Consider the following 13,676-nt stretch of genomic DNA (forward strand, 5'->3'; position numbering starts at 1 on the left):
ACAGGATATGTTCTCAGTAGGACAGCACATCCGGAGAAACTGGAGGGGCAAGCTTAAGCAGAACTTCTGGGGCTGACTTGTGGGGCCCCGAGAGAGATCAGGAGAGATGTCAGCATCTACCCAGAGGGACCTTAAATATCACTCTGTCCTTTTCCTGTAGCTGGTGGCTGTAGATGGAGAGGCCCAAGCAATTCTAAGGACTTGCTAGAGAAGCACAAAACTTGTCTCTTTTAATTGTTTTATGTTTGAAATCTAATTTGTCAGATATTAATATAGCTACTCCTGCTCTTTCTGGTTTTTTTTGCATGAAATATCTTTTCCCAACCTTTCGCTTTCAGCCTATTTTTGTCTTTGGGTCTAAAATGAGTCTCCTGTAGACATCATATAGTTGGGTCCTGTTTTTAAGCCATTCTGCCAATCTGTGTCCTTTGATTGGGGAGTTTAATCCATTAACACCAAGTGTTATTACTGTAACGGCAGTACTTCATTCTACCATTTTGCCTTTTAGATTTTATGTGTCATATCTATTTTTTTTCCTCTTTTTATCTTTACTGATTGTCTTCATTTCTATACTCTTCTCCACGTCTCTCTCTCCGGTCTTTTCCTATCTACTTCTAGTGCTCTCTTTAGTATTTCTTACAGAGCTGGTCTCCTGGTCACAAATTTTCTCAGTGATTGTTTGGCTGAAAATGTTTGAATTTCGCCCTCATTTCTGAAGGAAAATTTTGCTGGATGTAGAATTCTTGGTTGGCAGTTTTTAGTTTTTCTCTCTTAGAATTTTAAATATATCATACTACTGTCTTCTCATCTCCATGGTTTCTGCTGAGAAAGCCACACATACTCTTATCGGCCTTCCGTTGTATGTAATGGATTACTTTTCTGTTGCTGCTTTCAAAATTCACTCTTTGACATCTGATAGTCTGATTAGTAAGTATCTTGGAATATGTCTGTTGGGATCTATTCTGTTTGGGGTACACTGCACTTCTTAGATTTGTAATTTTATGTCTTTCATAAGAGATGGAAAATTTTACAGTGATAATTTCCTCCATTAATCTTTCTCTTTTTCCCTTCTCTTCTCCTTCTGGGACATTCACAGCATGTATATTCACACACTTCATGTTGTCAGTCAGAGCCCTGAGACCCTGCTCATATTTTTCTTTTCTTTTCCCTGTATTTTCTCTTATGTGTCGAATTTCAAATGTCCAATCCTCTAGTTCACTTGTCTTTTCTTCTGCCTCTTTAAATCTATCGTTGTAGGTTTCCATTTTTTTCATCTCCTCTGTTGTGCCTTTCATTCCCATAAGTTCTGTGATTTTTTTCCGACTTTCAGTTTCTTCTTTTTGTTCACCCATTGTCTTTATGTACTCCCTCAACTTGTTGATTTGGTTTTTGATGAGATCTTTCATGTCTGTCCAAACATCCTGAATTAGATGTTTCAACTCCTTTCTCATTTGAATTGTTTGTTCCTTTGACTGGGATATGTCTTTGATTTTCATAGTATGATTCATTATTTTTTGATGGCATCTAGGCATTTGATTTCCTTAATTAGTTTATTGGAGGTTGTTTTCACTCTTTTACCTAGGATTTTCTTGCTGGATGGCTTTGTTCTCTATCTGTTCTTTGACATTCAGTTCCCCTTATTCTAGATCTCTAGCATAGGTTTTTGTCTAACTGATAAGAATTTTTCAGTTCTTGTTTTTCTGTTTCTTGCCCTGTCTATATGGATCCTTTAATGTGTTTTTAGGAGGGTCTACTCGGATATTATAGACCCCAGTCAGATTTTTCAGGAGGAAAGGAGGAAAGGTCACCTGCAATACTTTTCTCTGAGGATGAGACCCAGCAGGTTGACAGACTTTCCTAGAAGCCTCTAGACTCTGTGCTTTTCCTTTCCTGCTTGTCTGCCTCCAGCTTCCAACCAGTATAAAGTGATGTGGTGCCTTTAACTTGAGCAGGCCCTCCCTGATGAGGGCATGGATGAGACAGAGGAGAGGTTGTAGGCTGGCTTTAATTGCTTCAGTTTTCCAGTCCCTGAGTCTAAACTCCTTGAGGGAGGAATTCCATCTGAGGTGGGCTCCACCCCTCTTCTGGGGAAGGCACAGCTTCCAGGGAATTAACTCCTTTCACCTGACCTTGCCTGGGGCAGCTGGAGCCTGAGAAGCCTTGTAGTTCTGTCTCATGCAAGTTCTATGTGAGGTCACAGCTTGTCCAGACTGATGTATGCTGTGTGTCCAGTCGCTGATGTGGCCCCAGAAGTTGTTCTTACTCTTCCTGGCTGTTTACTAGCTGCTCTGGAGGATGAACTAAATCCTATGCCTCACTAAGCTGCCATCTTGGAACTCAAGCATAAGACTTGTGCTGAAAACTTAGTAGGGCATGGGTTTGCTTTCTTACTGCTTTTAGGGGTTTCTATAACGAAAATGTATTAGAGAAACATGGCCGTGCAGATACCAATATGCATGGAAGAGTCATAACTAAAGAAAGATTGTTCTATCCCTGCCTTTGGACAGTATGAACTGCATCACGTTGGGTTTTAGGATAAACACTCCGTGAGGGTAGGAATTGCAGGCTGTTACAACAGTGCTTGGCAAACAACAGGCACCCAGTAATACTTGTTATGTCCTTAAAGGTGCCATTTGCCATGGACATCATTAGGCCCTTCAAGATTTTATTTCCTTTTTAGTAATTTACCATCCTATTTCTCACTCAGCTGTAAAAATTTACTTTGTAGTAGAACCCCAAGTGCCTTGCCTGGTGCCAGGAGACAGGCAGGACCAAGTATACTGTCTTTCCCCTTAATTATTGTTTTATTTTAATTGCAAAAGTAGCAGATCTGAAAACTAATGGAAGTATATAAATCAGACACTGAGGGCCACTGTATCATTAGAATGTTTTGAATCCAGTAACAGAAAACCCATTGGCTTTCAGTGGCTTGAATAGTGAAGAGATGGATTATTTTTAGCACTACAGTACTAAGGCAGCTCCCCCCCAACATTGGAATCCTCATTTTACTTTGTGGGTCAAAGGTGTAGAATGACTTGTCCGCGGTTGCTCAGCTGGTACAAGAGTAAGAATCTGAACCAGATAATGTAACTCCTCTGCTGTGTACATGATCCAGAGACTATCCAAATCACCGAGGGGCCGAAGCTCTAAGACCGGAACAGACTTGCCCAGGGCCACAGCATGGCCCTGGGGCTGGTTGTGGCTGCAGTTCTGAGGCCCAGCCTTGTTCTCCTTGTTCTGCTGCCTTTATTTTTATTTTGACTTGACTAACCCACAGTGCCTGCCAAACCCTATCCCTTTCCCCACTCTCTTTCCCTGTCTACAGCTCCAGAAAGCAGTGGGGCCTGAAATCACCAAGACAGACCTGGTCCCGGCTTTCCAGAACCTGATGAAGGACTGTGAGGCTGAGGTGAGGGCTGCAGCCTCTCACAAGGTCAAAGGTTAGTGCTTACAACCAGAACACAACACGTGGGGGTGTTGGGCTAGTATGGGCCCAGGACATCGTACCCACCTCCCCTTCCTCCCTCTCCCCACCCACAGAATTCTGTGAAAACCTTTCAGCTGACTGCCGTGAGAATGTCATCATGACCCAGATTTTGCCCTGCATCAAGGTGCCGTGGGGTTTGGTGGGAGGAGGAATGCAGGTCTGAGCTTTGGTGGGGGATATAGCCTGATGGAAATTGGTTTCCTGGCTTTAAACCACGCAGTTCTTAGGTTTGAAGTAATTATCAGGGTGTGTGATCACTGGCAGCATCTGAGGCCTGCGGCTGCCCTTGGTGGTTGGGGGCTCCCCACTCCGAGTTTACTGAATCCTGTCATCCAAAAAACTTTGGAATTGGGTGGGGGCTGCTAGGGAAGGGACCATTTAACTGAGGAACTGCATGCAAGGAATTGCTGTTCCCATCCGTGCATGAGAAGGCTTGTGGGGAATTGGTAGCCCTAACCCAGGTGTGTGCTGTCCCCCTTTCTCTCCCCACCAGGAGTTGGTGTCAGATGCCAACCAGCATGTCAAGTCAGCGCTGGCCTCAGTCATCATGGGCCTCTCCCCGATCCTTGGCAAGGACAACACCATCGAGCACCTCCTGCCTCTCTTCCTGGCCCAGCTGAAGGATGAGGTGAGGGCAGGAGGGTCTGGGGAAGTGGCACATGGGTCAGCAGTGTAACCAGATTAACCAGGAATCTTCTAGAAGCTCAGGCACCCACCACTCCCATGAGTTAAATGTTTATGGCACAACCACCTATGCGTCTCTTCCTTCCTTTCTTCATTCATTTGGCAATTGTGTTACCCTACTCCTTGCTATTCTTTTCCTGAATATTAGGGACACCAGAAAATAAGATGGTTTTGATCTTTAAAGACTTAAAGGTTTAGGGGAAATACAGCAGGCAATCCCTGATTTCCAGAAAGGTTCTTTGATGGATGTGTTTATGGGTTTTAAGGTGCAGGCTAAGATACTGCCATAGAGACCCTGAAACACTGTGACCTCCCTTCTCTGGGTCTGAGACGCTGCCCTGATTGGAGGGGAAGACATCAGACAGGAGCAGGCCCTAGTCCTCCTAAGGGCAAGTTCCAGCAAGGGCACTCGCCCTGGCTGCTCACATCCTCATCTGTCCCCTTGGCCAGAGCTGCTCCCCTGACCTCCCCTAGCTGTTCAGGCTGTCTGGAGTCCAGAGGGTGAGAGCTCAAGAGAATTTTACTGTGAGTCTGTTGGTAGTGAGGAGCTGGAGCAAGTCTGGGTATTAGAAAGGAGCCCTGAGTTAAACATGAAAGGAAGAGCCAAGTGAGTTGGATAGCAGAGGTGCAGGAAAACTAAATCAGAGGGTGCTGCATGGTTCTGGGAGAGGGGATGAGACTACAGTGATGTAAGGATTTGAAATTGTTCAGGAAGCAGAAGGAATGGTGTGGTGTGGAGGTGGTTTGTAGGCCCCCTGGTGTTTACCTTGGTGGTGACAGGACAGATGGTGGGACCGTGTGCCAGGATGTGACTTGTTAGTGTCACTTCTGTTTTCTCGTCCCACGCAGCACGTGTATACAGGCACAATGTGACAGGAAGTGAGAGAAAACTTGGTAACAAAAAGCATTACATCTTGTATCACCAGAAAAACTTGTGTCACTAAATTCTACTACAGGGGGATACTTCTCAACCCCAGAATTACAACTGAAGGTTTTATATACATTAAAAACAGTGCACCTTTTAAAGAAAGGTTTCGAAATCCTACTTCTGGCATTTATTTATGTGAACTGTTAATAACATGAACCACATTTATTTTCATAAGAACCAAAATACTATGACCTAAGTAATTTAACTGAGCTGTGCTTCTCATGCAGTTTTGCCTCACACTTTTGTAGACATTTTGTTAGAAATATAATTGTTTGTGTTTGCTTCTGATACCTAAATGGACTCATCTCGACTTTGAGTGCCCCCCTCTGGTTGGCTCTGTGTTCCAGCACTCTCCAAAGTCACAGCATTTTCTTTTCTGGCACAAAGAAAAGGCTCCAGTTCAGCTGGAGCACGGAGGTGAGGCTGGATGTGTTAAAGCAATTCTAGCACTGGGGTATTTTTCTGCCCTGGTTTGAGATACTGCAAGCACCACGTGGTAACCTTGCCCCATTAGCCAGTCTTTCTGTCCCTAGGCAGCTTCTCTTACAAAAAGGAAAAGAGCCATCATGGTTTTCTTGATGTGGCTTATATCTGAAATTTCAGTTTTAGATCTGTAAACTTTATATTTTACATTTTGACACAAGATTTCCAAACAAAAAAGACCTTTTTCTCAGTATAGCCAAACAGAAGTCTTTTCAAAGGGGGAAGGCCTAGTCCCTGGGCTTTCTTTTCCTCTGCCATCAGGGTACTAGGCTTACACCAAGGGCCTAAAGGGCAGCTCCCAGGAGCTGGTCAAGAGCCAGACCTTCCTTTGAAAAATGCAGGATTTGAAGCAATGCAGGTCTGCTTGCTTACTTGGTTTACTGATTCATTTCAGTGATTTATTTTGATTTTAAGGTCTAAACTAAATTTGACAAGGAAATCATATTCCTTCCTCCCCTCCCACCATCTATCTCCTGACCCCCAGGGAAATGATTTGCAGGCAGGTCTTCCTCTGAGAGCAGGTTCTTCTGTTTGGTCGCTGGCTGACACTCAGACTCAAAGTCATATCTGACTTCACGATCCCCAACAAGGGTTGTCTCCTCCGAGTTCCCAATCTTGGCTTTCTGAGACATCAAGGTTCCTTCACGTTGCTCTATACCAAGGAGTTAACTTGCTGCTTGGGAAAGCAAGCCTGGTGACAGAGGGAATGTAGTGTGACTCTTATGCTGCTTTAGAGCCCAGACCCAGATGGGAAGGTGCTTGTTGGAGCACACAGTTCTCACTTAGATCCCAAGTTGCAACCCCACGTGGGTACTCAGCTTTGGACTATGTATTGCTAACCTCGTTAGGAAGGAGACCCATTCAGTGTTGAAGAACGATTCCCAAACTGCTAAATAAATATTCAGTGCCTTTCGAACACACACCTTGGGCTGGGAGCTGAACTTGGGCAGTAGCAGGCCCTCAAGAGATGACCCGGGTTGCTGTGTGCAGGGCATCCTCTCAGAGCCTTCCTGTCCTCTCCCCAGTGCCCCGAGGTGCGGTTGAACATCATCTCAAACCTGGACTGTGTGAATGAGGTGATCGGTATCCGGCAACTGTCTCAGTCCCTGCTCCCTGCCATCGTGGAACTGGCTGAAGATGCCAAGTGGCGGGTGCGGCTGGCCATCATTGAGTACATGCCCCTGCTGGCTGGACAGCTGGTGAGCAAGGAAACCTGGGCTGCCAGGCAGCGTGGGCCACTTTGGTCAGTGCAGAGCAAGTGATGGCACACTGCCATGTGGAGGAGATGGTCACTGGGTACTGTCAGCACTCAGTGGATGGTGTGAGGACTGCTTGAGTGGGTCAGAGGCAGGCACACCAGAAATAGAGCCTTAAAGGATGAATAGAATTCAACAAGCGAGAGGAGGGAAGGGAGCACATTAGGTACACTTGAGAAGTAGCTGGTCTGTTTAGGGTAGATGTAGTTTCCTTTTGAAATTCTCTCTACCATACTCCCTTGATCTCTTGCCTCCTTTGCTGCAGGGGGTGGAATTCTTTGATGAGAAACTCAACTCCCTGTGCATGGCCTGGCTCGTGGATCATGGTGAGTATCTCCAGTAAGGGGGCAAGTGGAGAATGGAACTCTGATAAGGGCAGATGAATTTGCAGAGCTAGTGGGGGGTGGGGAGAGGCTATAGTTACATTTTCCTTTTCCTGTTGGGTGCTGATGTAGGCCAGCTCCCTTGCCTTTTTGATAATTCTAAGAAGTACAGGGTTGGAGGGAAGATGGCATGTTGACCAGGGTGCTGCCCGGTCTACTGAAGGGTCCAGGGCCACAAGCAGACATACTTGGCTTTGACTCCTGCCTTCTGGCTGTGTAGGCTCCTGCAAGTGACTCACCATCTTTCAGCCCCACGTTCATTCTGTGAAACATAGGTTTCATTCCAGATTTTCAGGACCAATGTGAGAATTGTTCATTTTTTCACTGAGTGGTAAAAATAAAAATTTACACCCTCTTTATCAGGTACTTAGAAAGTAAGTATTAAATAATTTGCTTGGGCATATCATTTTGCAGAGCCTTGGTTTGCTCTTCTGTAAAATGAGCCTAATAATGGAACCTACCTCTTGGAGCTGCTGTGAAGATATGGTGTATTAAAGCATGTTCAGTGACACGTGGTACCCTAGGAAGCACTTTATTCCTCTTGGGCTAGAGTTTATTGGCTTGCACTTGGCCTGGCCCCCTAGGGATTGCTCAGAAGCAGTAGTGAGCATAACCCTTGCTCTCTGCCCACAACAGTGCATTACCTCTGGATTCACAGCCCCCCCTTGCCTTCTCTGTTATGCAGTCTATGCCATCCGTGAGGCAGCCACCAGCAACCTGAAGAAGCTGGTGGAGAAGTTTGGGAAGGAGTGGGCCCATGCTACCATCATCCCCAAGGTCTTGGCCATGTCTGGGGACCCCAACTACCTGCACCGCATGACAACACTCTTCTGCATTAATGTGAGCACCTGAACTGCCCTCTCCCCCACCCCGTCCCCACTCCCATGGGCATAGGAGAGGAAGGATGGCTTGGGAATGGGGAAATGTCATGGAGTTGGGGTCACTAGGATGAGAGCCCTGAGGAACTGAAGGCTAGGGGTGGGGGTTCCTAAGGTCACAGGATCTCTCTGGGGGCAGGTACATCACTGGTGGGAGATCAAGGACTAGTCTGAGACCTCTCCTTCCTGGTAAAGTTTTGTCTATATGTTAACCATTACTTTATAAAGTGTGCAGGCTCTAGAATCAGACCTAGGTTTCTATTCTAGGTCTGCCATATATTAGCTATAGACCTTTGGAAATTTACCTAGTCACTTAGCACTTCAGTTTTCTCACCTGTAAATAACCATATTTATAACCGCAGTTAATGAACTCATCAGGTGCTGAAGATTAATTTATTTAGCCATGCAAAGTGCCTAGAACAGTGGTACATAGGAAGTACTCCTGCCTATAAACCATGCATGTAACTAGAAATTAAAAGATGAAGACTTATGGTCAGAATGCTTCCTTATATTTGTTTCTTCCTTTGCTATACTGAAGAGCGCTACACTCGAGGGATCCCTAGGTTTAGATATTGGGACTCCATCCCAGAGGATAAGGAGATGGTATGAGGGGCGGGCCGCGGTGGCTCAGCGGGCAAAGTGCTTGCCTGCCATGCCGGAGGACCTCGGTTCGATTCCCGGCCCCAGCCCATGTAAAAAACAAACAAACAAACAAAATACAATAAAAACAAGAAAATGTTTAAAGATGTTTCCCTTCCTTCCTTCCATCCTTCCTTCCTTCTCTCTGTCTTTCCTTCCCTTCCTCCCTCTAAAAAAAAAAAAAAAAAAAAAAAAAAAAGGAGATGGTATGAGGACAGTGAGCCGGGAGTGCCCAGGTCAAGGAGATGGGGTAGGGGGGTTGCGAAGGGACCTTGAGGAAGATAGATTCTCCCATAGTGCTCACCTCACCCTTAGGGCCTGACGTTCCACAAGTGATCTGATCAGAAAAGGAAAAGGGGAGTGAGCAGTGAATTTGAGAGTACATGGAAATATCAGCTGCCTGCCTCTCCCCACCCCCAGGTGCTGTCTGAAGTTTGTGGGCAGGACATTACCACCAAGCACATGCTGCCTACTGTCCTGCGGATGGCTGGAGATCCTGTCGCCAACGTCCGCTTCAACGTGGCCAAGTCCCTGCAGAAAATAGGGCCCATCCTGGACAACAGGTGAGGCCTGGGCCCCCTGACACCAGCTGTCACCCCTTGACAAATCTTTGATCTTTGAAGATTTAAGTTCAGTGATTGAGGCCTGGCACTGCCCTTTGCTTGTGCGACTGGAGTCTGTCCTTCCCTTCTCTGGGTTCTAGTTTCCTTAAGTGTAGAATGAGAATTCACATTGTCTATCTCAGGAGGGGAGATGGCAGTTCTCTATTCCAGTAACAAACCATGAGAAGATGAAATTGAAATATATAACTTAAAGAGGTGGGCCTTCGTTAAGTGGCTCAGCAGGCAGAGATTTTGCCTGCCATGCCAGAGACCCGGGTTCATTGCCCAGTGCCTGCCTGTGCAAAAAAAAGAAAGAAAGAAAGAAATATATAACTTAACAATGACATCAAAAACATCCAATACCAGGAATAAATTTAATGACAGATGTATGAACTGCCAGATGTACGAAACGTTGCTTTGAGAAATTAAGAAAGTCCTACATAGTATTCATGTATAGACAGCTCCCTGATGTTTTCAGTACATGCAGCACAATCCTGGCAGATTCCAGCAGGTTGTTCGGTGAGAAATTGAGAAGCTGATTCTGAAATTCACTGGGAAATGTAAAAATCTGGAATAGCCAGGGTTGTCTTGAAGAAAGGTGCTGGAGAACTTACACTACCGGACATCAAGACTGGTCATAACGCCATAGTAAAGTCAAGCAATGAGATATTGGCATAAGGATATTTACATGCCCCATGGGAGATAATCATAGGGCACTGAAATCATAGAGCAGGCGCCACAGCAGCTAGTGGAGAGAGGAAGCTGTTTCATGAATGGTACTAGGTCAGCTGAATATCTGTGTGGCAGGAAAAAAACCTTGACTTCCACCTCTGTCCATAAACAAAATTAGAAATGACAAAATAATCAGAAAGACCTAAAACAAACATTAAAAACCTAGAAGAAAATGTAGGTAAATAGTGTCATGATTTGAGGTAGACACAGATTTAACAGCTCACAGAAACCACTAACCAAAGAAAGGAAAAAATTAAGTTGGTAAAATTATGACCTATTCATCAAAAGAGACAGCATTATGAGAGTAAAAACAAGCTCCTGACTACAAGGAGATAGTTCCAAAACACATTTCTGACAAAAGACTCATATCTTTTTGATATATATTTTGTTACATATCAGTAAGACAAACCCCAGAAGATGGTACTTAAAAAAGAAATTTTCCACATAGGCTATGGAAGGATGAGAGGGTGCTCAGCATCATTGGCCATCGGGAAGATGCAAAGTAAATTTCAGTGGGGCATCATCACTGCCCCTCCTTTTCCCCCATACCTAAACTTGAAAATATGGATGTGAACCATTAGAATTCCTGTGTTGTAGGTAGGGCTGTAAATTGCTACAAGCACTCCAAACTGGTAGACCCTAATGAAACTAATTATACATACTGTGAGACAAATGGAGTATTAGTGCTTATGTCTGTCAAACAAATGTTCCTGGTAGCTTTGTTCATAATACCCATAAAACGGAAACAACCCAAGTGCCTGTCAACTATAGGGCAGATAAATTGTGATTTACTCCTACAATGAAATACTGTGTTCAGCAAAGAAAAAAAGAGACAACTGCCTGTGCAACAGTTTGGTAAGTCTTACAGACATCATGGTGATGGAGGTGACGGAAAGAAGGCAAACCCAAAACACCCTCTGATTTCATTTATATCAGGTTTAAAAATAACTGAAACTAATGAAGATGATAGAGCCGAGAAAGTGGTTCTTCAGGGTAGTGAGGCTGTCAACTGTAGGAGGAGACACAAAGCCTGCTGAGCAACTGGAACATTCTCTCGACCTGGAGGTCATAGTGGTAGCTCCACAGATGTGTCTGTACTGAAGATGTGTGACCCTCCTTCTATGTAATCTATAATTCACTAAAACCAAACAGGCAATGAGAGAAAGTCATCACATGCTTTTACGAGTGCGTTTAACTTAGGAATTGGATGTCACTAGAGGTAGGGAAACTTGCCGAAGGCCACAGGAGAGATGTGGATGGCATGAGTAGCAAAGTTGTCTGGAGAGAAGGGACCAGATTGAAGAGATACTCCTATTTTCTCTTTGTCTTTGTTCCAACACCCAGCCTCACACCTTAAATTTCTCTCTTAAGTCCACTATTAGACCTTTGACTCTGGGCATGAACATGCTCCCTGGCCCCTTTGGGTGAGTGTGGGTGCCTGCTTTGGGCCCCAGGTGTGCCACTCTCCAACTTCCTATGCTCCCTTAGTTCTCTTGTCTTCCTCCTGGCCTAAGCTCCAGGGGATAGGCACCAAGAGTGGTTGACTCATCACTGCCTTCTCACCTAATACCTAGTAGATCTCAGGAAAGTTGTTTGAATGGATGAAAGCCATCCAGTGGGCCTCAGAGACATTAGGGACCTGTGACTCCATGTCCTGCTTTTCTGTACTGCTCTGACCACCCCCCATGCCTGTACTGGGCACAGAGACCTCCATCTGGGTTCAGCAGACTTCTTGCCTTTAAAGTAATTGTATCCCGGGCCTCAGAGACTTCTAATTCACGTATGTAGCTGTCTGTCCTTGACTCTGGAAATACCACCCACCTGGTGTTTTGCTGTATACACACTGCTCGGTTCTCTCTGCCTTTTCTGTTGCCCCCAGCTCAGCTGGCTCCCTTTCTCCCTTTCTCCTTCCAGCACACTGCAGAGCGAGGTCAAACCCATCCTAGAGAAGCTGACCCAGGACCAGGATGTAGATGTCAAGTACTTTGCCCAGGAAGCTCTGACTGGTGAGACCTTGAGAATGCAGAGACTGCCAGGGGAGGGTGGTCTAAAAGGAGGGGCACTAGTGAGCAGCAGCTCCTGGGGAGGGGGATGGACAGGAACACTGTGGGCACAGGAGACCTGTGGTTCTGATGCCTGCCTGTTCCTATCCTTCAGTTCTGTCTCTCGCCTGATGCTGGAAGAGGAGCCAACGCCTGCCTCTGATGTCCACCCACACACCCCCTATAAGTCCTTCCTCAGGGAGGCAGTTGGGGGACTTCGACTGTCACTCCCTGTGCATGGTCTGACCCCAGGCTCCTTCCCCCAGCATGGTTGCTCCTCCTCCCAGCCTAGGGAGACTTCTTACTGTCCCCTCATGGTGGCTGAGGGACAGGTAGGACAGAACAGCAACTTTGGGAGAAAGGGGTATTCCTGCCCATGTCAGGAGAGAGATATGAGCATCCCCAGGAACCTGCTGCTGTAGTGGGGATACCCTTCCCCCTACCTACTTATACCCCTCCCTTCTTTCCCCTCAGTGGTTTTTTGTGTCTACTGTGCCATTTTATTCCTTTTTTTTTCTTACCCCTTCTCATAGAGAAATAAAGGTCTAGAAATAGCCAGTTGTCTGATCTTAGTCATCAGAACAAAAGGGGGTTATGCCCCATCAAGGCCATGGTCTCAGCCCTTCTCACCGGGCAAGACATAATTACTAGGCCTCTTCCCATCTGTGGTCCCTAAGAGCGAGAAGGATTCTATGGGTACTCAGTTGCAACCTACAAGGAGAGGGTCCCAAAGGTGTTTTGGGGGCAGTTCAGATAGCAAACAGTGCCTGTGAATATGCTGGGTAAAAGCAGGTAAGTACCTTGGAGCCAGACTACCTGGCTCCACATCATGGCTCCTTCAGTTAATAGCTATGCGATCTTGCGCAGGTCACCCAATTTCCCTGAACTCAGTTTTGTACTCTATAAATGGGGATGACAGAAGGAACTAAATCGTAGATTTGGTTGTGAAAACTGAGTTCATACCATCAAGTGTATCACAGTGTTTGGCATATAGAAATCAAGAACAGTTGGCTGTCAATTGCCAGAGAACCCCTGTGGGCATTCCCTATGTGCCAGGAGAGGACTCGGCCCTATCCCTGAGGATGTCTTAGAATGATAAGGGCTGTAACAAAGTGGAAAGGAAAGGGGACTGTGACAGGAGAGAGGAGCAGTTGGTTCTCAGTGTCCATGATCCCGTTTCTTAGTATAGAAGCTCCAGTTTTTAGTTGGGGACATGACTGTCTGGATTCTAGGCCATTTCTCAACCTCACTAGAGACCAGGTATTTTGTTACACTTACTAACATGCAACAGAATTGGTAAAAGATATAGAGGCTGATTCCGAACGTAGAGAGCATTTTGTAGCAAGCTAAAGATTTGAACTTTATCCTAGAAGGCAGAGCAGCCACAGGGGTTTTGGGCAACAGGGTGACAACATCAACCATAAGGGAGAGACCAAGGCCAGGGGACCTGGAGGAGATATTCTGGTCTAAGTACAACAGTTTTGACATGGAACCGGGACTATGGAGGGAAAGGGGAGGGTGAGAAAGACCCACAGAGATGGTAACTGGTGATGTGTAGATGG

At 45.8% G+C, this 13,676-nt stretch overlaps 1 protein-coding gene across 1 annotated transcript in view; it reads left to right on the forward strand.

Annotated features, from left to right (window-relative positions):
* The window catches only part of PPP2R1A (protein phosphatase 2 scaffold subunit Aalpha), a 30,734-nt gene extending 18,062 nt beyond the window's left edge, over positions 1-12,672 (forward strand). Inside the window, exons 7-15 of the mRNA XM_077130882.1 lie at positions 3,326-3,440; positions 3,541-3,611; positions 3,981-4,115; positions 6,608-6,781; positions 7,104-7,164; positions 7,907-8,061; positions 9,159-9,301; positions 11,987-12,078; positions 12,230-12,672. Of these exons, the coding sequence (XP_076986997.1) occupies positions 3,326-3,440; positions 3,541-3,611; positions 3,981-4,115; positions 6,608-6,781; positions 7,104-7,164; positions 7,907-8,061; positions 9,159-9,301; positions 11,987-12,078; positions 12,230-12,246 (963 nt within the window). The 3' untranslated portion in view covers positions 12,247-12,672. The remainder of the gene's footprint in view (positions 1-3,325; positions 3,441-3,540; positions 3,612-3,980; positions 4,116-6,607; positions 6,782-7,103; positions 7,165-7,906; positions 8,062-9,158; positions 9,302-11,986; positions 12,079-12,229) is intronic.
* Positions 12,673-13,676: the final 1,004 nt, after the last annotated feature.

This window comes from Tamandua tetradactyla, chromosome 16 (assembly GCF_023851605.1).
Source record: "Tamandua tetradactyla isolate mTamTet1 chromosome 16, mTamTet1.pri, whole genome shotgun sequence".
In the NCBI taxonomy this organism is placed as follows: Eukaryota; Metazoa; Chordata; class Mammalia; order Pilosa; family Myrmecophagidae; genus Tamandua; species Tamandua tetradactyla.